This window comes from Mustela putorius, unplaced genomic scaffold, assembly GCF_011764305.1.
Source record: "Mustela putorius furo isolate JIRA1106 unplaced genomic scaffold, ASM1176430v1.1 tig00003899_pilon_pilon_pilon, whole genome shotgun sequence".
In the NCBI taxonomy this organism is placed as follows: Eukaryota; Metazoa; Chordata; class Mammalia; order Carnivora; family Mustelidae; genus Mustela; species Mustela putorius.
In genome coordinates, this window is record NW_025422048.1 from 17,102,605 (window position 1) to 17,124,287 (window position 21,683).

The window sequence follows — 21,683 nt, forward strand, 5'->3', positions numbered from 1 at the left end:
TAATACTCAACCGGTGGCCTGCCTATGGGATTCAGTGTTCCGTTAAGGTAGAAATATTGAAAATATCTGTCATCGGGTTTAAAACAGGGTAGGACAAGATGCGCAAGTAAGCAGCTAGGATCGAAGCAATGTGATTTCCGTAACCCTTGCCAGCCCTGGTATCTTCGCGTCTTCTCCCTCTCCCTCCTGTGGCCTCCTGAATGTCTCCTTCACCCCTTCCCATATGATGCCTTTTACCTTGTCATCCGCGCATCCCCCTGAAGTTTGGTGGAGAGCGTGAGCACTGTCTGTCCTTTCTCTAAGCGCCCCCGTCTCAGTGGAATAGTCCATCCTGGCCCACCAGCTAATGTTGTGAGAAAGGGGCAGAGTCCCTCCAGCCCGGTGAAACTACATCTGTGTAAGCCACCCTTCCCCTTCCCGCACTGCCTCTCCTCCCCTCCCCCTCTGACTTGGTCTAAAGGGGCAATGGATTGGGTGGCACTAGTAAATGACCTAGAAAGAAAAGAACAAAAGCCAATCTCAGCTCCCTGGTCCAAAATCAATGCTCACTCCCACTCCCTGTCAGACTGCTGCTCTGGTTTGGCTAGGCAGCTTTGTAAGCTCAGTGGTGCTTTCCACCCTCTGAACAAAACAACAAAGTATGTCCCGAGTGAATCAACGAGTTTCGGGTCTGGTACAAGTCATTCTGCCCTAAATAGGACTCTACTTCTTTCACCATTTGTCAACACCGTCTATATGCTAAGCATTGTGTACGGATTAGGCTCTGATGAATAGGAGGGCCTCCGAGCCTGGTTAGGGGGAGACACACACAAATAAATAATTTTCAAATGCCAAGGGCAAGTGTCCCCGCAGAGCTGTGTCCGAAACGGTGGTGGCTCCATGGGCTGGGGAAGGTAGCCGTTCTCCTGCGAAAGTCAAGAAAGGCTTCTTGGAGAAGGTAAACTCTGGAGCCTGGCCTTGGCGGAAGATGAGAAACTCAACAGATGGACGAGGGAAGAGAGGGTCTTCTAGGCAAAGGGAATTGCATGAAAAAAAAGTACAGGCTAATCTCTGGAATGGCAGAAAATTTGAGTTTGGGTCAGATGGTGCAAATTTCTCTACTGCTGAATTAAACCTGCTCCTGCATCATTCCCATTATAATTATTTTAGCTTATTCGCTTTTCTGGGTTTTCCGTTATTTTTTTTTTTTAAAGTAATGAGCTCCTGTTACTTTATATTAAGAAAAAAAAAAAAAGGTTCAGGATCTGCAGTTGGGGATGAAAGTGCCGCTTTGATGCTTGCCCAAGCAAGTCACTGCAGTAAAGCCAAGGGTATCCCCCCCACACACACCACCCGGGAAGGGGACGCTCCTCTTGAGGACGGTGGGAGCCCTCCAGGGGAGATCGCGTGCACCCAGCCTCAATATTTCAAAATGGCTCATGCATGCAAAGGGGCCCTGTCCTTTAGTTCCACATTTAACACATTGAATAGAAAGCTCTAGGAAGAGACTTTTATTTTTTTCCTGAGCTGACTGCTATAAGCAAGTGTTGGGTTTGACCTAAGTGAGAGCCCTACGCTCCACTATTTACATGCCAAGTGGTATGTTTGGCATGCACGTATTAGAATAAAGTGGAATTGGAATCAAGGAACGTTCCCTTCAATCAAGTTGTTTTTCCCATCCCAGACAACTAATTGTCCGAAAGTTCTATTTTTTTTTTTCCTAGAGACAATTCCGTTGAGCTGACTGCCTTAGTGCATGGGTGGAGGTTCTTTTGTTGTCTGTCATGGGCTACTAGCACAAAAAGAAGAAATCTGGCCTGAGTCCTATGTGGGTAATTAATATGTCACCTAATTTCGTTTCAGGTGTCTTTCTTTAAAGAGAGAAATGAAAATATTCACCTTGCCTCCTTTTGAGATTATAAGCAGAAGGATAGGAGACCTTATTTAAAGGAAGATAATAAAAGCGAAAGACCCTCCTTTCCTAGAAGGAGTTTAGGAGGAGGGACAAAGAAGAGGGGAAATGAGAGAGGCCCGCTAAACTCGGTAGGAGGTAAACTGCTCCTGTCACACTCTGTTGCTCTCCGCCTGTGGTGTCAGAGGACACTATCACCTGTTGTCGCTCTCTTTTGAAAAGCTCATTAACTCTCCAACAGTTTCGAAAGGCTCTCTTCTAGCCTGCAGAATAGTATGTCTGGATTGATTTTCAAAAAAATCCAACTTTCTCTTGGGAGACCAAGAGCTAGTTTCCCTCCCACCGTCTGTGGAAGGTTCCGAGGGAAGGAATGGCCGGTCCTGTAGTGCCAGTTTGTGGATGGTCTCACCCCTGGAGGCCCCGAGAGTTCTTTGAGAACCTGCATTTGCTTCATTATTCTCAGGTGCTTTTCTAATCAAAGGCACCATGGATTCTAACATGAATAACGTACACTGAGAACCAAAAAGAACTCCGTGAACTTGCCTATCAAGGATAAGTTTTAGAAGAATAGACATAAAAAGCCTACTGGAGAGACAAGTCTAGAAGGAAATATGTCCAAATATTCACAGTGACCATCTGGCCAGTAGGACTATGAATAGGGTTTTTTTTTCCCCTTTCTACCTTTCTGTATTTTCTAAATTCTCCACAGTGAGCGTATGTTTCTTTTACAATGAGAAAGAAAACCAACAGGCTTTATTATAAAGGATGAAGGAAGAAATAGATTTTTTTAAAATATTTTCTTATTTGGCAGAGAGAGAGAGATCACAAGTAGGCGGGGAGGGGGGGAGTAGGCTCCCCACTGAGCAGAGAGCCCGATGCAGGACTCGATCCCAGGACCCTGAGATCATGACCTGAGCCAAAGGCAGAGGGTTAACCCACTGAGCCACCCAGGTGTCCCAGGAAGAAATAGATTTTAATCATTGTTTGCAGCTCTTGGAAATTTCTTGACTCCCTCCTCGCCCATGCTTTTAATTCATGCCGAGCCACATCTCTGGCCCTCTTGACTGTCTCTGTCCATTGCTCCAAGGGACACCCTTCCACCTAGTAGACAAGCCTCTCTTCCTCTCAGCCCTTCTCTACCCTTTCTTGGGGTTATATCTCAATAAAGCTGGTCTAACATACCTTTCATCCATTTGAAGTATATAATTCAAGTGTTCTTAATATAGTCACGGAGTTGGGCAACCATCAACATCATCAATTTTAGAACATTTTCATCACCTCAAAAGACGTCCCATGCCCTTTAGCTATCATTCCGCAGCCCTCTTCTCCACCCCCCAAGCCCTAAGCAACCACTAATCTGCCTTTTGTCCCTATAGATTTTCCTATTCTGGACATTTCACATAAATGGAATCATATAATCTGTGGTCTTTTATGATGGGCTTCTTTCACTTAGCATAATGTTTTCAAGGTTCACCCATGATGCAACATGTCTGAATACTCTATTCCTATGTAAAGCCAAGTAGTACTCCATTGTATGGACTGTATATTTGTTTATCCCTTCATCAGTTGATGGACACCTGTCTGGTCTCACCTTTTGGCTGTTGTTAATAGCACTGCCAAGAGCATGCATATACATGTACTTCTTTGAGTACTCATTTGTGATTCTTTGGGGTATATACCTAGGAGCAGAATTGCTGCACCACATGGTAACATCTATACTTGACTTTGTAAGGAGCCTCCAAACTGTTTTCCACAGCAGCTGCACCATTTTGCATTCCCACCAACAATGTGAAGGCTCAACTTTCTCCACATCTTCAGCAACACTTGTTGTTGTCTATTTTATTTTATTTTATGGACTTTTTTTTTATTATAGCCATCCTCATGGGTGTGAAATAGCATCTCACTGTGGTTTTGATCTGCATTTCCCTGATGACTAATTGACATTGAACTGGACTTCATCTCGGCTCTCCACATCCGGTTCTTACACACGAATCCCTTTGAAGGCCACCACTGTCCCACCAGGCAAAGACCATTCAGACTGCTTACCAGATTAGCCCAGGGGGTTACCCATCCCACTAGCTAGCTAGTCTTTGAAAAAAAAAAATGCAGGGGTAAATATGTAGGGAAAGAACATGGTTATGCTTATTAACCCACCTCAAACAATGAAGGATTTATGCATCTTGCATGTAGAAAATAGTTACCTGGAACTCAAAAAAAATCTTAATTTTCTTGCATACTATCTAAAATATACTGTATTTTTCATTAAATATTCATATTCTACTGGCTTATAATAATGGTAATATTGACCATGATTGATGTTATGGGGAGATTACTTTGTGCCAGGGACTATGCTCAACACTTTACAGGCATTGTCTCAATCATCACAGCAACCGATCATTAGCTTCATTTTAAAGTCAGGGAACCTTAAGGCTTCACCACCAAGTAAGGAAGGAAGTAGCTCGTATTTGACACTTATGTGGGTCAGACTCCAAAATCAGTGCTCTTACCTACTACTCCTAACAGGTTTTCAGGGGCTGTTCTGAGACTCCAACCATCATTACAGCATGCTTGCTAAATGAAACTGTGTTCTGAATTCGAAACAATTCATCCAGCAGCAAGTTTTTCAAACACAGTCTCTTCCTAGGGCCATCCTGTATGTCCTCTGGCAGTAATGAGTACTCTGTGACATGGGGTGGCCTTTTACGTCCCCAAGTTACCTTGCTCAAATTTCAAAGAGATTCCCCTGAGTTCTAGAATTTGATGACCCCGATTGTGTTCACATTATTCACATTCTTTGCGGTTTTCTTAGACATTTAACTTGACCCGGCCAAGTAATAGCCTTCCATGCTAAAGCGGGAGGTCTTGTGTTTACGGCAGCCCCTCATCCCCCAGATGTTTAGACGGACCCTCTCTGAATCTTCTCCAGCTTGCCAGTGATCTTTCTGATCAGCTCAGAAAACTGCAAGCGTTCAGGGGCTGGGAGAAGTTCAGAGTGTTTTTTTTGTTTTTTGGTTTTGGTTTTGGTTTTTGTTTCTTTTAACTTCTAGGGAAGTCAAATTGGAAAGCTTTGCCATGAGTTCAATTTTTCTTGCCATGTGCTTATCTTAGAGTTCAGAGGTAGGAGGAGGCCTAAGGGAAGCTCTTTCATTAAAGAGCAGGCCATCACCTCCCATAGACTAATGGCCATATTCCATTTCCTCACGGAGTGGGGGGAATTACTCAGCCTCAGCCTTTACTCTTTTGGTTTCCACTCTGGGGAACTGTATTATTACCTTGTAAAACAGAACATCTCTCCTATTAGCGTTAATTGAACCCATCTTTTTCCTGTTAGAAACTATAATGTTGACTTTTATTTTCAGAGCCCTGGATGGAACCTTTTCACTTTGGAGGTTGACAGAGCTCAGCCACAAGTAGTAGGCTGTGAGGGGGTTTGAGCATAGCAGGAAGCAACTGCTGGCGTATTGGGGGTTATATATAGCCCAATAACCTGTTTTGAGTTGTTCTGTCCATCACCCTGGCTTTACTGTGACCTGAGTCTTTGTGAAAATGTGCTGAGTATTCTAAGTGCTCTCCCTCTTCTAAATCATCAGTTGAAATGAATTGTTTGATGGTAATAAAGCGGAAAAATGCAAGAAAATAATTTCCACCAGCCTTTCTTTTTTGGCCAGATCTGAAAACAACCCCCAGAGGCCTGTATATCAGGCTAGTCCATTCTTCGCCTGGAGACAGTATTGAATAATTACTCCACTGCCAGCAAATTCCCTGGCCGAAGTCTCCAAAAACTTAGTAGAGACTTAAGATAGACTTGGTTATGAAGAACACTTTACCTTGTTTCTACCAAGAACATTGCTCGAGAAAAAGAAAGAGTATTTTATTTGTTTGTTTACCATTGGACATCTGTTGTATAGATAATTTAATATTTCTTTATAAGCATATCCACTCCTCTCCAGTCTATAGGGTCTTATTTTGTGTGTCCATGGACAGCTGAAAAAAGGTAATAGGCCAGAAATTTTGCTGGGTATTTATGTGTGTGTGTGTGTTTATACCTATTTGCATATGTAATGTACTTTCTCTCTCCTTCCTTCTCTCTCTCTCTCTCTCTCTCTCTTGCTCTCACTCTCTCCCCACCCCACATATTTGTCTTGTAGCATAAAAGCCCAAGCAAATAAATAGTAAAATATACTAGGATCCACTCCCTCTTGTCTACCCCCTCCATAGTTATCACAATATACAGACAAAGAACAAAGAAACCTTCCTCCTCTGGCAGATACGAGTTTCTCCGACTATATTCTCAGGAGAATTTCATAGAACATCTACTGCTCTGAGCACCCTGTAATTCTGATCTGCAACTATTAGCCCGAGCCTATATGGAAAGGGGCCATCTCTAGGGTAATAGCATTGTAAATTACAATCAATGCACTCAATTACACCCAGAAACCAAAAGATATGTAGTGCTCCAGCGTGCCTTGTAATCAGCACCTTTGAGAATGGAGGTAACAGCATTCTGAACAAAAAATGGAAGCCGAACACGTAAGAAAATGAATGTTGGAATTAAATCATCCTTCTGATAGGAGCAGTACCTTATATGGCAAGCAACTTTTTTTTTTCCCCTAATATCATTTTATTGATTTAAAAAAAAAAAAAACTAAATTGTGGCCTTGTAACCAAGAATATCTTAAAATCATTTATGGCTCTATTCAGCCTGGCAGAGCCTTTCTGTCATGCTGATAAGGAAATTAAACTTTCCTCATACTGGGTTTACTTGCCTCTTATGCACAGATGCTTTCTCTTTTCTTCCAGGGAACTAATTCAGAAGTTGAAGTCTTTCATCAGCTTCTATAATGCTTTGCCTGGCTATGTCTGCAGCCACAGCCCCGTGGCTGAAAACGACACTCTTTGCTGGAACGGACAAGAACTCGTGGAGAGGTAATCTTTTTTTGAATGTTAAATTTAACAGTGTTTGCGAAATATTCATCATATGTCCATCTCGAGATTGGTTATGTCTTTTCTCTGCCTTCATTAACTCCACAAGAAACATTCTAGAAAAAGCATACATGTGAGCATTTGTGACACACCCTTAGAGAATTTACAGACTTTGAAACACGCTGAGTACTGTGTATTCAGGGACATTTTACCAGGTGTACGGCATCAAACAGCAGCCCCCCCCCCTTTTTGTCTTTGGCTTCTTCCATCTCCCCTTTATGTGGACCCATATTTATTTATTGGTTTGAAGAAATCATATACACACTAATCGTTATCGTTTAGTGAGAGTTGACTATGTATGAAGCACCGTGCCAAGTGCTTGTCTCTATTAACTCTCTTTACACCAATCCTCAGAAGTAAATGCCACTATTTTCCCCCATTTTGTAGATGAAGATGGAGGACAGAAGGATGGGGAGGGGGAAAGGAGTACCATTTCACTGAGTGACGTCGCTGAGATGGTTGATCATTGAGTGTTAGTATAACCTGTGCCAACATTTGTTATCTGCGAAGAATTTGCTCACCACTGGAAAGGAAATAATATATATTCATTTATTCAGTAAATATTTACTGAGCACCTTCTAAGCACCAGTCATCCTAGTGGGCTAATGCCACTCCTGACCTCCATTGCTTCCCATGTGTAAGGAATAGTTTGGGATTAAAGGATGAAATCAGGAGGGTAGAAGGCTTAGAAAACCACGGGTCGCTGATGAACAGGTTTCTGAAACGATTTGTCCAAGTGGTAGCATCTTGTCGAGGAGAATATAGAAGATGCTTGAACTCGAGTTCTGAATCTTTTACTAATGAGTTGCTTAACCTGGGGCAAGCGACTTAATCTCTCTGGGCCATGGTTTCCCCATCTAAAAAGTGAGATGGTTGGATTAGAACCTTCTAGCTCTGGCAGGCTGTGGGGGTTTTTCACTTACCAGTTCATTCATTCATACGTTCATTCATACATTTATGTTTTGAGATACTATGGGTTAGGCACCAAGGGATAGGAGTTATCCTAACCCTGGTTAGGTACCAGGGATATGAGGCTGAAGGCAGGAAGTTATCTGCTTGGAGGAGTTTACAATCTAGTGGGAACCAGCGTCAGGGCATGGGATGGCATATTAGTCATGATGCTAAATGAATTAACAATATAATATAATGGGCTAGAGGAAAGCTTTGGAGCCAGATGAACCTGGGTTTGCTTCTCAGTCTTGATACTTACGGCGTGGGGCATTGTTGAGTGGGTCACTCAACTTAGAAAGTCCCAAGGCCCTCTTCCGTAAGGAAAGGCATCTCACAGGGTTGTTGTCACCGTGAGGTGAGGTCGTAAGCGTCCGTAGCAGACTGGCCCATACCAGAAACTCAGTTCACATTCCTCCTCTTCCTTCTCCTTTCTCTCTTCCCTGCACAAGGCAAAACACATGCCTGAAAACAGCTTGCTTCTCAACTAAACTGTTTTTACTGACCTGGGACCATGAAAATGAGGTGCTAATGGGATGAGACATTGAACTTGCATGGAGATAGACTTCCCTCCAGCAAATGTGAATCAGGCTACGGGGATTAATGGCCCCCATGCATCTACACTACTCTGGAGAAATAGTACATATTTATTATCCTCAAAGCTCATCAGGATCTAAGTAGAATCATGAAAATGTACTTAACTATTATGACATTTTTTTTAATTGTCAGAAAAAAGCAGTCAGTGTTTGGCTTTATCAAGAGCAGATGCTGTAAAACAGGTATAAACAATATAATCCTTGAAAAAGAAAATGCCCACAGGTCAAATATGTGGTTCTTGCATAAGCTTCAAGAGAAACCATTGAAGTAACTTACCCACTGGGATGTTAATATTGTAAAAAATGAACAATTCCCGAAAACTAATTTGTTTTAAGCAGCATATCTCCTAGCAAACTTGGCTTGTGCGATGTACACTCTTCTGAGCTACCATGGATCCTACAGGCAAAGATTTCCTGCAGTTGCCAAAGGCGGAAGATTCTCCATCTTTTGCCTTTGTGGAACGACAGAGAATTTCAGAGCATTTCTGAATGCGAGAGAATCATAAAGGATCCCATGGGAGGAAGTTAACACTGGGCTTAACAACAAGTAACCGTGGGCTTTGCCTGCATTGGCGCTGAAAATACCTGTAGGAAGAGGGAGCAGCTTTTAGTAAATACATCCCCATACGCCCTCCTCATACCCCCTTTCGGGAATGTTAGGCCCAACTTCTAGGTCACAGACGAAAATTTTTATTCTTCTTCTGGATGGTTTGATACCATCTGGAAGGTAAGCCCCATTTACCATTGAATCAAGTTGATCTTTAAGTTAGTGTAACAGAAACTATTTTAATTGATACCTGTGCAAAAACTGCTTGTCAGAGAGAAAAGGGTGCTATCTCGTCTGGACATGGAGCGTCTAATAATTCAAGTTCATCCAATGAAGATGGAGCATGTCTTATATATGTGGGGGCATAGTAAGAAGTTGAATCCAGTGCCTGCTTCTGCTGAGGAGCTTACAACTTAATGAGAAGAAAGGGAAAATAATCAGCCAGTCTCTTTCCCCAGGAGTCCAGGGAGAGTTCCCTTCAGAGGCATCAAAGCAGAGGCTCTGCCCATCTCTGTGTGTGTTATTGACGTGAAATTCACATAAGAGGAACTGTTCTGAGGTATACAATTTGGTGCTGACATTCTGTACATTTGCGATGTTGTATAATCACCACCTCGGTCTGGTTTTAAGACCTTTGCATTGCTCCAGAAAGAGCTTGTACTCGTTAGCAGTCACCCCCCACTCCCTGCCTGCCTTAGCCCCTGGCACCCAACAGTCCGCTTTCCGTCTCTATGGATTTACCTATGCTGGATGTCCCGTACAAATAGAATCATTGACTTAGCATAATGTTTTTAAGGTTCATCCAAGTTGTAGCATGGATCAGTACTCTGTTCCTTTTTGTGGCCAAATAATGTTTCATTTCATTGCCCAGATGTAGCACATGTTGTGTATCTACTTGTCAGTTTTATCCCCGCATTTATGTGACCCCAAGCAACCACTGCTCTATCAGGCTCCGCCCACCACCTCTGGATTCACTGTGGCTCACCCTTAAGGGTGAGGACGACAGGGCAGCCAAACTTTCATGCCTCCAAGCCCCGACATCTTTGACCACCCCCTAAAGGCTAGCCTCTCCCTCACCTCTCCTGTTTTTTTTTTTTTTATATCCCTTTGCAATTCATCTTCTGAGTCTTTTCTCTCAGCCCTGTGTATGCGGTCAACCAGCCTCTCCTTCAATCAGCACACCTCCCGTATGGTTTGATGCTTCCCTAGTGACTTTGCGGCTCCTTAGTTCTATATATACAAGTGCTTATACTTTGTGTCATGACGTCTTCGTCCCCTTTGTGATTCAGTCCTGACTGCTCCAGAATATTGCTGGTATCTTCTTGACAGTCCTACAAAGCCACTTCTGCCCATGATGACTCAGTAGATCCATCTCGTGTTTTCTCAGGATGACTCTGGGACTCTCGGTGGCGCACGTGAGGCACCTGGCATTAGAGAAATAAACTCCCTGAGATCGACAGGGAAAATTTCACTGCAGGTGACTCCCCTCCCTCCTCTGTGGGCTCACCTCCCATTTCACCCGAGAGATTATATATGCACACGCCCACCCACCGTGAATTCTCCTTTATTTCCTCTGATCAAACAAGTCTTCCAGTGTTCATAATGCCTCTTCAGAATTTCTCTGCTTAGTTGGAAAGGCAGAAGCAGGAATACACAAAGCAATTATCTTAGTTCTCAAGGGGTTTTGCTCTTGTCTCAAGACCTGTTGAATGTTGCAGAAAAGGAGGGTAAGGAGACTGTTTCTCTCTGTCTTCTGCTGGGTTGGGGGCATAGACCATGGCGTACCAACCAGTGGTAATGAACGCACGATTCCCGAACACCCAATATCCGCCATAAGCAATATAATTCTAAAGATGAGAGCAACAAGGGGCACCCGGCTGGCTCAGTCAATGGAGCATGGAATTTCTGGTCTCAGGGTTGTGGGTTCGAGCCCCACATTGGGTGTAGAGATAACTTTGCAAAATAAATACATGAGTAATCTTAAAAATGAGAGCAACACAATGGTTTCTTCTGCCCCTGTAATCTAGAAAAGGTGAGGTTGTTTTCATGATGTCCTTATTTTAAGAATGCTGTGTTTTGAGGACTTTGGTGGAGAGGGACCAATTCCTAGCACCAACAAGTTGTTCCCTGGTGTACAGAACAAAATGGGAAGAATTTCAGAGCCTTCACGCCGATGGCGAAGGAACGAGGTGAAGATAAGACCTATATGCCACAGTGTACACATGCACAGACAGACACACAGATGCACACCCACAGCTTACCACCATCACATCCAAACAGGCGGCTAGTGATACAGAGCAGGCACTATCTGTACCTCCCAGCCTCTCTAGCTAGAGCAAGTTATTTGTTATTTGGGTTTTACTTGTCTGTTTTTGGCTTTATGTGGTGGTTTTTCTCCAAATGGCTCAAGGCCGTGTACCTAGACCTTTATTTTTTGAACAAGATTTTATTTTTAAGTCATCTCTACACCCGACCTGGGGGATGCACTCACTACCCGGAAATCAAGAGCTGCACGCTCCAATGACTGAGCCAGTCAGTCATATGGGATATGGGATAGCCCACGGAAGCACCAATGGGGAAGTTAATATATGAGGCAGAATACAGAGCCAAGAGGTCGGGGACACAGGAAAGAAAGTAAACAATGGATAACGCACACAATATTCAAAGCCTTGAGTTAGGTCCTAGAGTCGTTGGATTCTAAGTCTGTGTCGATACAAGCCAGACTAAAATCTTGCTGGGGCCAAGGCACAGTGGCTCTTCCTAGCAGCTCCTGTGGTGAGGGTTTGAGAGTTAGACCCTGAGGTACATTCTTTCAGCATCCAAGGCTTTTCTTTTCGTGGCTCCTTCTCCCCTTGGCCACTAACCCAAGGGGGAGCTCTGCGGACAAAAGCCTGGCAAGAGTGGAGAAGTTGATCTTACCAATGCCGAGTTCTGCAGTTCTTGCCGCCGTCAGACGTGGTTGGATTTCATTTCTGCTTCCGTTTGCCTGGAAGCAGGGACATGACACTTGATACTTTCTGATGTGGGGAATTGTCATGTTGGCCTGAGTGTGCGCCCTGGAATGAAGGTCCCGAAGCATCCTACTGCTTGCTGGGATGATAGCTCACATCTCCCACCTTGCTTCACGGAAGTCACAACTGTTCACAGAGAGGCTTGCAAGGACAAATGGGTCCTATAGAAATGACTTCATTTGGTATAGCATGAAGTGTTGATGGTAGCTCAAGGTTTTTTTTAAATCCTGGTAATGTGAGGGGCGCCTGGGTGGCTCAGTCGGTGATGCATCTGCCTTCGGCTCAGGTCATGGTCTCAGGGTCCTGGGATCGAGCCCTGTGTTGGGCTTCCTGCTCAGCAGGGGAATCTGCTTCTCCCCCTGCCCTTCCCTGCCATGCTTGTGCGCACACATTCTCGCTCTCTCTTTCTCTTTCTCAAATAAATAAAAAAAATTTTTTAAACCCTGGTAAGGTTCGAGACAGATACTTTTGGAGTGTACCCCCATCTAATAATCCCTCTAAGAGATTAGATTGGCATATTTTTCATCAGAGCTTTATGTCAAAAGTAGTGTTCAGTGACAGGTATTTTTCAGGACCTTCCATGGCAATATGTGACATTTATCCCTTAGGATTATGGTGTCGCATACAGTAGCTCTACCTTCAGAATTGAGTGAGGAAAAACCCAGCTCATCCTACTGACTGACAGCTTCACATGGCATGCTGTGTTTGGGATGGGCTGTCCTTTACTACCATCGCATCTGAAATGGCAGGGGACATTGTCATGGCCCAGTATTGGTGTCTGTCACCACCTGGTAAAGGCTCAGGGCTTATTACTATGAACAAACTGTGTCCTACTAGTACTGATGCCGGCCCCTCCTGTGCTCAGTTGGACCATTTCATTATAGGGAGAATGTTTGGGGGCCTTCAAGGTCGGTCTCGGAATATTTATTCCTCAACAAGTAAGTACCCCCTCACAATCTCCCTCGAAATGTGATTCTGATGGTAGGTAAGGCTTGTCTCCTCTTAGGATCATGACTCAATGCACCAGAGCTCTTTGAGCCTTGAAGGCTTGAGAGAGGTGTCCCCGACGTACTATCATTGCTTTTAAGAAATTATTAACATACTAGAGTGTGTCTGCTCTTTCAATCTTATTACCTCCTTCAGAGCAAGTGCGTTGATGGGTCAGAGACTGATTATATAGATGATGCCTGTCCTCAGAACCTTTCCTACCTCTTCTCTGGGAAAAGCCTTGGGGGCCTATGGTCTTCAGTGGAGAGGATCATAGTAAGAAGATCCTGAGGGGTCAGTAAACGTGACCCAGATGACTGGTGCATCTTGGGAAGAATATAGTCTTTAGAATGATACAGGTGGAGATTTCATTTATTTTTTTATTTAAATTCGATTAGTTCACATGTAGTGCATGATTAGTTTCAGAGGCAGAGTTCAGTAATTCATCAGTTGCATAGAACACCCAGTGCTCATCATACCCCGTGCCCTCCTTCACCCCCCTCACCCAGTAATCCCATTCCCCACCACCCCTCCAGCAACCTTGTGTGTTTCCTGGAGTTAAGAGTCTCTTACGGTTTGTCTCCCTCTCTGATTTTGTCCTGTTTCATTGTTCCCTCCCTTCCCCTATGACCCTCTGTTTTGTTTCCTAAATTCCGCATAAGTGAGATCACAGGATAATTGTCTTTCTCTGACTGACTTATTTCGCTCAGCCTAACACCCTCTAGTTCCATCAGAGGGAGATTTTAATTTTGGTTCGGACACTGTGTGCTTCAGGCAGGTCATTGGACATCAGATTCTGTTACCAGGGGCACCTGGGTGGCTCAGTTGGTTAGGCATCTGCCTTCAGCTCAGGTCATGATCCCAGGATGCTGGGATCGAGTCCTACATCAGGTTCCTTGATCAGCAGGAGCTTGCTTCTTCCTCTGCTTATGCTCTCTCTCTCTTTCTCTCTCTCTCTCTCTCTGACAAATAAATTTAAAAAATCTTTAAAAGAAATTCTGTTACCAGATTTGTAAGATGGGGATGATACTCTACAGCATGTTGTAAAGATGTGTTCTGGCATGTAGGCACTGAATAAATGATAGCCTTGCATCATTATTGTTTGGTTGAACAAGTCAGGTAAATGTCAAGAGCAAGGGTAAAGAAGTGTAGGCCATTCTTTCTATAAAAGTAAACTGGATCTGGGAGAAATATCTATAAGTCTTTTGGAAGCCGACTCTTGAATGGGATAGCTGATCAAACATGTTGGTACTTCTGTAGTTAGACACACAGTATCAAAGAAAATAGACTCTTGAGACTTGGTTGTGTGAAAGATAGGGAAAAGTCTGTCAGGGAAGCGTCGCTTTGGAGCTTCCCATCAATGCGCCTTGCCCTCAGACCTCAGGCTTCTTTGATGATGTGACTGTCATGGTGGCTGTGATTCTTCTACCCTGCAGGCCACAGGAAGTGACCAGCAGGTGCCACTTCCCTACTGTACCTGGCCACAGTTCTTCCCCCAATGTACAAGCTCTTGGCAGCTTCTTTGAAAGAAGCTCAGCTCTCCCTGTTTTGTCCTTTCCTCCTATACGCAAGCAAGGACACAATATTGTTTGAGTTTCTGATGACTTTTACTGATAGACATACAGCCAAACAGCTGGGGCTTAGCAAAAAGCACACAGAAGCAACTTTCAACATTACATGGTGATCATAAAACCCAGCATAGTTGTGGTTAAGCATATCACTTTGGCATCAGCCGGCCTGGCTTTGGATTTCTGCTCTAGTACGCACCAGCTCTTTCTCTTCCCTGAGTCCCTGTTTCCCCATCTGTACAATGGGGCTGATAAGTTCTACCTTAACAGATTGTTGAGAGGATTCAGAGGGATAGGGAAATGCAGAATGTAGTGCCTGGAACACAGTAGGCCCTCAAGAAATGGTATCTTCTATTTCTGTTGTTCAAAGAAGCCTATAAAAAGGCCCTTGCAATTCTTCCCTGGAAGAGAGATGGAGCTAGGCCTGATTTTAGTTCCATTGAAAGACCCATTTTAATTCTTCAGGAATATAGCTTCACCCACTCCCTCTCATTTTTACCTTATTTCTTCTCCTTTCTTCGAAAACAAAACAAACTCCATCTTTGGTCCCAGTTGGTGTACACTTGGTTGGTGCACCTTGGTCCTGAGTGGTGGGCATTCGAGTCCCCTGGGGATCAGGTGAGAATTGTTTGCTTCTGAGGCTACATACCGGGCTGGCCTTCCTCCCTACACAGTGCACATTTTATAGCAAATGTGGCCTAAAGAGCTCCTCCTAGGGTTTCCTACTTGTGATCGACACAGGGAATCTTCCTCGAGTACTTACATCAGAAACCAGGACAGGTCTAGTTATAGGTCAAGTCAAGTTCCCCAAGGCTCTAATGTCCCTTCTGTTACCCTTGGCTTCACCTTTGTGGAAAAGGAGAGAGAGCATTAAAATCAGTTCTGATCTCCCACTTTCTTGAGCTGATGAATTTTATTCTTTTATGGGAGCATGGCTCTGATCCTTGGCTTTGTCACCTTTCTAATGAACTTGCATTTCCCCGTGAAGGAAAACATTTTAATTGGTGGCTTCAGTGTCAAAGGCTTCCTTTGCCCTCTCATATTTTAGTGACCCCCATATCGGGTGATCTCAAAAACCACCCAGACCGTGAGCTCTTGCCTGGTTTGGGCCTCTCATTTGCACAGCTTCAGGCCCAGAGCTGGGCTCTCGGATTCGGCTGGGAGGGACAGGTAGGAGGGTTGTGCTCCATAAGAACTCGGGCTGAAAACCTAATCTCCAAATACTCCTAGCGAGGACAAAGCCAAAAACTATTCTAGAAGGGGCCAGAAAAAGAGCTCTTACACCGACCTATCCTTAAGTCCACGGCATCTCTGCTGAGGAGCCAGAATCCTCCTGCCCCATGCCCTCGTCTGGGTTTAGGACCCCTCAGCCCCTGGGTGTCCCTCAAGGCTGGCCCCAGTTACCCTGTATGGGGAGCTTTTACTCATGTTTGTCATTTTCTACTAGCTCCTTCTCCCTACATATCCCCATTGCTTAGGTGCCCCCGCCACAGAGTAACCTCTCCGAATGTGTTTATTGAACTCAGTGGATGAACCGACGAACAGAATTGTGGCCCAGCAAACCTGAGTACCAGGTCTGGCTTCCCCGCCCGGTCGCTGTGCGCCTTTGGGTGGACTACTACAGTTCTCTCGGTTTTGTCTTCTTCTGTGAGACTGTGAAAGGAATGCCTCTTCCTCACTCCCTCCGTAGGGTTGCTGCTAGCCTCCAACAAGAAAATGCATTTGAAATAGCTTTGAAATTTATGAAGCGCCCTGCATTTACTAGGTATTAATGTAGGAAAAAGTAGACCAGATATGGCGGGAAGTTCTGCCCTGAATGAATGGAACTGTGTTGGCTTAATTAACGCAGTATTACTGGGCTCCCTTCACAAAGGCTTTAGCAGCTTCCTGAATCTCTCCCTCTCTCTCTCTGCATCTTTCCAGACATATTACTTTATATTTTTTTTTCCTTGAAGCAAATCCACCTATCCCTGCAGATTCTATTCTTAAACAAGTCAGTCCACGGTGCTGAAGAAACCGGTCGGCCCTGGGTAAGGAACTACTTGGAGGGATCGCTAATGTCAGTTTAAATTAATGAAAAGTCTGAGTGACAAGCCGTTTTAAAATAAATGTAGTTTTATTACTTTCAAACACATGTAATAACAGCCCTGGGACTACAACCTAGAGAAAGATAGCCTGCATCAGAGAATCAAAGCGAATAAATAAGAGTCCGTGATAATGAGCCTATTACTGGGAGAATGTCTTGCTGAAGACCAACATCTTTGAACTGGCTCACGTTCTCCTGGGGAAATTCATTCATTTAAGAAATGCTTTTACCCCCCTCCCTTCATAGATATGAGGAAAGCCCCATTAAAAAGCGCTACACTTGGGCCGCCTGGGCGGCTCTGTCGGTGAAGCATCCGATTCCAGATTTTGGCTCAGGTCCTGATCTCAGAGTCGTGGGATTGAGTCCTGCGTTGGACTCCATGCTCAGCACAGAATCTGCTTGAAGTTCTCTCTCTCCCTCTGCCCCTCCCCCACTCACTCTCTCACTCTCTCTCTTTCTCTCTCCCTCTCTCCAAAATAAGTAGATAAATAAAGTCTTTCAAAAACAAAACAAAACCAGCTTTTGCGAATGCCGGTGGATGGCATCTAGCAGCAGCCCTCTGCACTTTGGCCCTAAGAAATAGTAGCCCCAAACAGCAAACACCCCCTGGCCTCTACAGGGACCCACTTGTCCCAGGCTGCCCAAGACTTCTCCTTTTGGGGCACAGGGGATTCTGAGTGCTCAGTCCCTGGCAAAACGACACAGCTGGTCCCCCACTAAGTATGGACGGAATGTGCAGCGGTACAGGTACAGGGTTTTCTCGAGGGATGAAGGCAGGTGCGGGGAACGGCAGCTCACTCTTTCTGTTGGTCTTTCTGCCTTCACTTTGGAACTTCTCTTACAATTTCTTCCCTGAAACATGTTGATCCCATCTGTCTTCCCTGTGCCCCCCAAATCCTATCTAAGGGCATAGCAAAATGTGAGAAAGTAGGACAGAGGCAGCAAAGATTATCGTAGCTGGCATGTCTGTGCTGCTTTCCATGTACCAGGCACCGTGCTGGGCACCTTGTGTAGATGTGCTGGAGTCATGGTTGCAATAGCCTTCCGAGCTGGATGTTCTCATTACCCTCCTTTTATTGATAAAGCTGAGTAACTACTCTAGACCCCCAGCACTAGGGAGATGGGCTCCGAGCTCAGGTAGTCTGTGCCCCTCTACCCACAACACTGCCCTGCTTCTCAAATGCCCATCTGCCTCCGAGGCTAGCCCTCCACTTCACCTCTACACACGAGGCTCCTATAATAAAGCCATCACCTGTATGTCCCCTGTGGAGCTCTGGAGCCCTTGTAAGAAGAGAGCCTCTTAGCCTGGAGCCGGAAGTCCATCCAGCCTGGGTCCTAGGTCTACGATAAACTGCTACGTGACCTTGGACAAGTCACTGCCCTTCAGCTTTTTCTCTAATTTATAAAATGAAGGAGCTGGACGAAGTGACCTTGAAAGCTCTTTCCAGTTCTAACCCTAACCCTTGATGACTGGGAATTTTGAAAGGAGCCCCAGGGTGTAATTACTGCCCTGAGGATGGCAATGAACTCTTCGTTTGACCCCTCCAGGTGTCTCTGGGGCTGCAGGGAGCAGGTGGGCTGGCTGGCTGAGATGTTGTCAGGGTTGTTCTCAGCTTCTGATACTGGAGAGTTCAGGGTGAAATTCATATAATTAAACTTTAAAGCAAATGTGTCCCTCTAGGCACCACATAACCCCAAAGGGGCTTCTGAGCAAGAGAAATGGAAGAATTCAGTGTCTGTTGCTCCAAGTACTCTTGGACACAACCACCCAGAATTGAAATGAGAAGCCCTCTAAGCACAGAGATCTATCCGTGAAGGGAGAGCTCCATGGAGAGAAGTGCCCAGGGCCGAAGGGCTGGTAAGGGCAGAGGCATACAGACTGGCTGAGCAAACCGGCCTGAGGCAGACAGTTTTCACTCTTTCTGAGACCCTCCGGGCTAGAGAGCGAGGCTGAGTTTTGACCTAGTCGTCCTTGTGTGCATTGCTGTGAGCTTTTATAAAGTATTTATGTAGCCGTTTTATATTTTACCAAGTGCTTTACAGTCACTTTTATTTGGCTTAGTAAAGTTTTCCTGGAATGCCATCTACTTTATGGTCAGGAGAGTCCCCCCTCTTTGGCTTGGCACCTCCGTGCGTCCAGCCTCACACAATGGGCCTGCTTGTTCCGGCCGGTGAGCAGGTGCAAAGCGTCGTGGGGCCTGACGGCACCTGCAGCCACTGGGGCGGTCGGAGTGGGGGTGGCTTACACTCGAGTTCACCTTTTCTCTCCTCTGTGATTGCTTGGTTTTATTTTATTGCTGGCAAGCTGCGAGCGGCAGTGCCCGGCTTGGCTCCGCCCAGGGCACAGCTCTTCTGATGGGCGGATGCTGGCAAATGGTAGGCCGTTTCCCCTGTGCTGTTCTGGTTCCCCTGCCCAGGTCCACCATCGCCACCGTCTTCCGCCAAGCAGACGTGCAGACTGTTTCCCCCTGCCATCCCTGGGCTCTGACCACAGCCCGGACTCGGGGGCTCGGGAACACTTATAAGGGAAGAAGACAACAGAAAGAGCCAATCCGCGCTCCCCGCAGATCAGACTTTTCAGTGTCCTTGGCCAAGTCTAACACCAAGTCCCTGTATTCTTGGGGGGGGGGCTTCTTTCGTATTCCCTTGAGCCCCTGTGGCACAGTCTGCCAAGCGCTCTGGGTGTTGAGATGGAGGCTGGCATGTGTGCGGTGAGGCGGGAAGAAGAGCTTCACACGCTGGGTCACAGATTTGCTGGGGAGTCCAACACAGTCACTAGTCGAAGGTTTCATGTTCTGAGGACCAGTGGGGCCAGAACATCGGAATCTTCGGGACCTCCAGCTCCAGGGTGGCGGAGGGTGTCTATGGTTGAGCTCGGGGCTATGTAGATGCTTAGCAGGGAAGTGGTGAGTACACAGCACTTGCATTCTCTTACTGATGGAAGACGGTAAATCCTTTCTCTGATGCCCAGAACTGAGAACCTAGAAACTTCACCATGAGATTTGAAACTTTTTTTTTTTAAATCATCTTTATATCCAATGTCTGGTCAGACTCATGACCCTGAGATCAAGAGTCTCATGCTCTCCTCACTGAGCCAGTCAGACACCCCAGACCCTCTTTTTTTTTTTTTTTAAAGATTTTATTTATTCATCTGACAGATCACAAGTAGACAGAGAGGCAGGCAGAGAGGGAAGGAAGAAGGAGGCTCCCTGCCAGCAGAGAGCCCGATGTGGAGCTTGATCCCAGGACCCTGGGATCATGACCTGAGCCGAAAGCAGAGGCCTTAACCCACTGAGCCACCCAGGCGCCCCCCATCCCGACACTCTTTCGAAGTTACTGCCTTGACTATAGGAAATGTAACAGGTGTATCAGAAGATGTATATTCACAGCAGTAGAACCACTCAGAAGTGAGCTGAAGTTTACACTCGGAGAATTGATATTGCTAGTAGGTGTGTTCGATGGGTGGGCTTGGCGTGAGCACGCACTGAGTGCTCCGTGCTGGAAGGAGTGGCACTTGGGCTGTGGGAACTCACCTGCCTGGCTGGCCTGGGGAGGGGGGAGTGACCCACCACCCGAATAATGATATTCACCAGGGCCGAGGGAAGGAACCCTGCCTTTCTCCAGGCAGGCATTGGTTTCCAAAGTGTTGCCATCTAGGGGGCGGGGCACAGTGGCGGATTCTCCTGGCAGGGCCCAGACAGAAGTCCAGCATAAGGCAGGTTCTCAGTCAGTGGCTGCGGATTGGGGGTTGTGGGGAAGGGCCCAGAGGGGAGACCACTGACAAGAGTTGGACAAAGTAGGTTAGAGTCTCGACCACACAAGCTGAGCTTTGGGTGAGGCATTCAGTCTCTGTTCAGTTCGACAGACACTTATGGACTGCCTTCTGTATGCCGGGCAGGGTGAGTTCATGGGGTGAAGCAGAGGACAGACCCAGAGATGAATACCTACAAGAAAACCAGGACAGAGCTCCGGGTAGCACAGCCCAGGGAAATCTAGCTGGCAAGACGAAGTCATGCCTGAATCTCTGGGGTTCCCTCCCCAAACAAGAAAGACCGGGTTTGAGGTATAAGACTAATTCCAGAGGCCTTTGCCACCACTGGCTCAGGGTCCGGGTAGGCCTAATCCTGCTCAGTGAAGGCTTTAAGGCCTACACATGAGTGTGGCTAAGACAAGAGGAATTGACAGCCAGTGACAGGAATAGTGAGTTTTTCCTTTCAAGAATGTCGGTGGTACCTATTCATGGGAACGCATGCGTCCTCCCCTCGTGAGCTTTGGGGGGGTCGTTAAATAAGTTTCCAGGGGATGCCTGGAGCCACACCAAGGACGTTTTTCTTTGTTATGGTGTATGCTTGAAACACAACACACACGAGGGAAGAGAGGAAGTCTCCCTTTCCCCTAACTCCGACGTGCCTGCCTCTCAAACCGGTCAGCGAAGTGGGACTGTAGGTCGACTTTGAGGGTCTCGGCCTCCGCTGGGCAGATCATGGCATTGAAGAATGGCTGTTGTGGACCCCACAGGAACCTGAGACAGACAGTGCAAATGTCCTCAAGAAAGGGATGTGAAGAAAACATGTGGGTGTTTTCAGGAGCCATCGGATTCATGACTTGGGGCACTTCTGCAAAGTGGGAGTTTGGGGCCCCAGAGAGGAGGAAAGTGAAATGCGGGGGGACAAGTGAGCAGGGCGGGTTTCTGACACCCCAAGCGGGTTGGTCACTGCCCTGGGCCTCAGGAAATGATGTGTTCTTCAGCAGGTGATAGTTAAGTTTGGACCGTTTGAAGCCCTGCCTGGTGAGTCGCCCCCACCACCTGCCTCCCCGCAGAGGCCCTGTCCCCTGGAGGCTCTGTGTGAGGACATCTCTGCTAAAGGGAACCACAAGTCACTGCTCAATGACACCCTGAAAGAAAGCCTTGGGTGCTTGTGGCTGTGCTCAGTCCTCCCTGAACCCTACACCATCGATGCCCCTGCTCGAACTTGGACTTGGACTTCAGCTGGGGCATCCTTGCCCAACTGAGATGCTTCCATTTCTTCTGGTCTCCTCAGCACGGGGATGGGTAGATCTGAAGC

General features: G+C 46.1%; 1 protein-coding gene across 1 annotated transcript in view; it reads left to right on the top strand.

Annotated features, from left to right (window-relative positions):
* The window catches only part of GPC3 (glypican 3), a 397,657-nt gene that overhangs the window by 266,402 nt on the left and 109,572 nt on the right, over nucleotides 1-21,683 (top strand). The window contains exon 5 of the mRNA XM_004778413.3: nucleotides 6,692-6,817. Coding sequence (XP_004778470.1) covers nucleotides 6,692-6,817 — 126 coding nt within the window. The remainder of the gene's footprint in view (nucleotides 1-6,691; nucleotides 6,818-21,683) is intronic.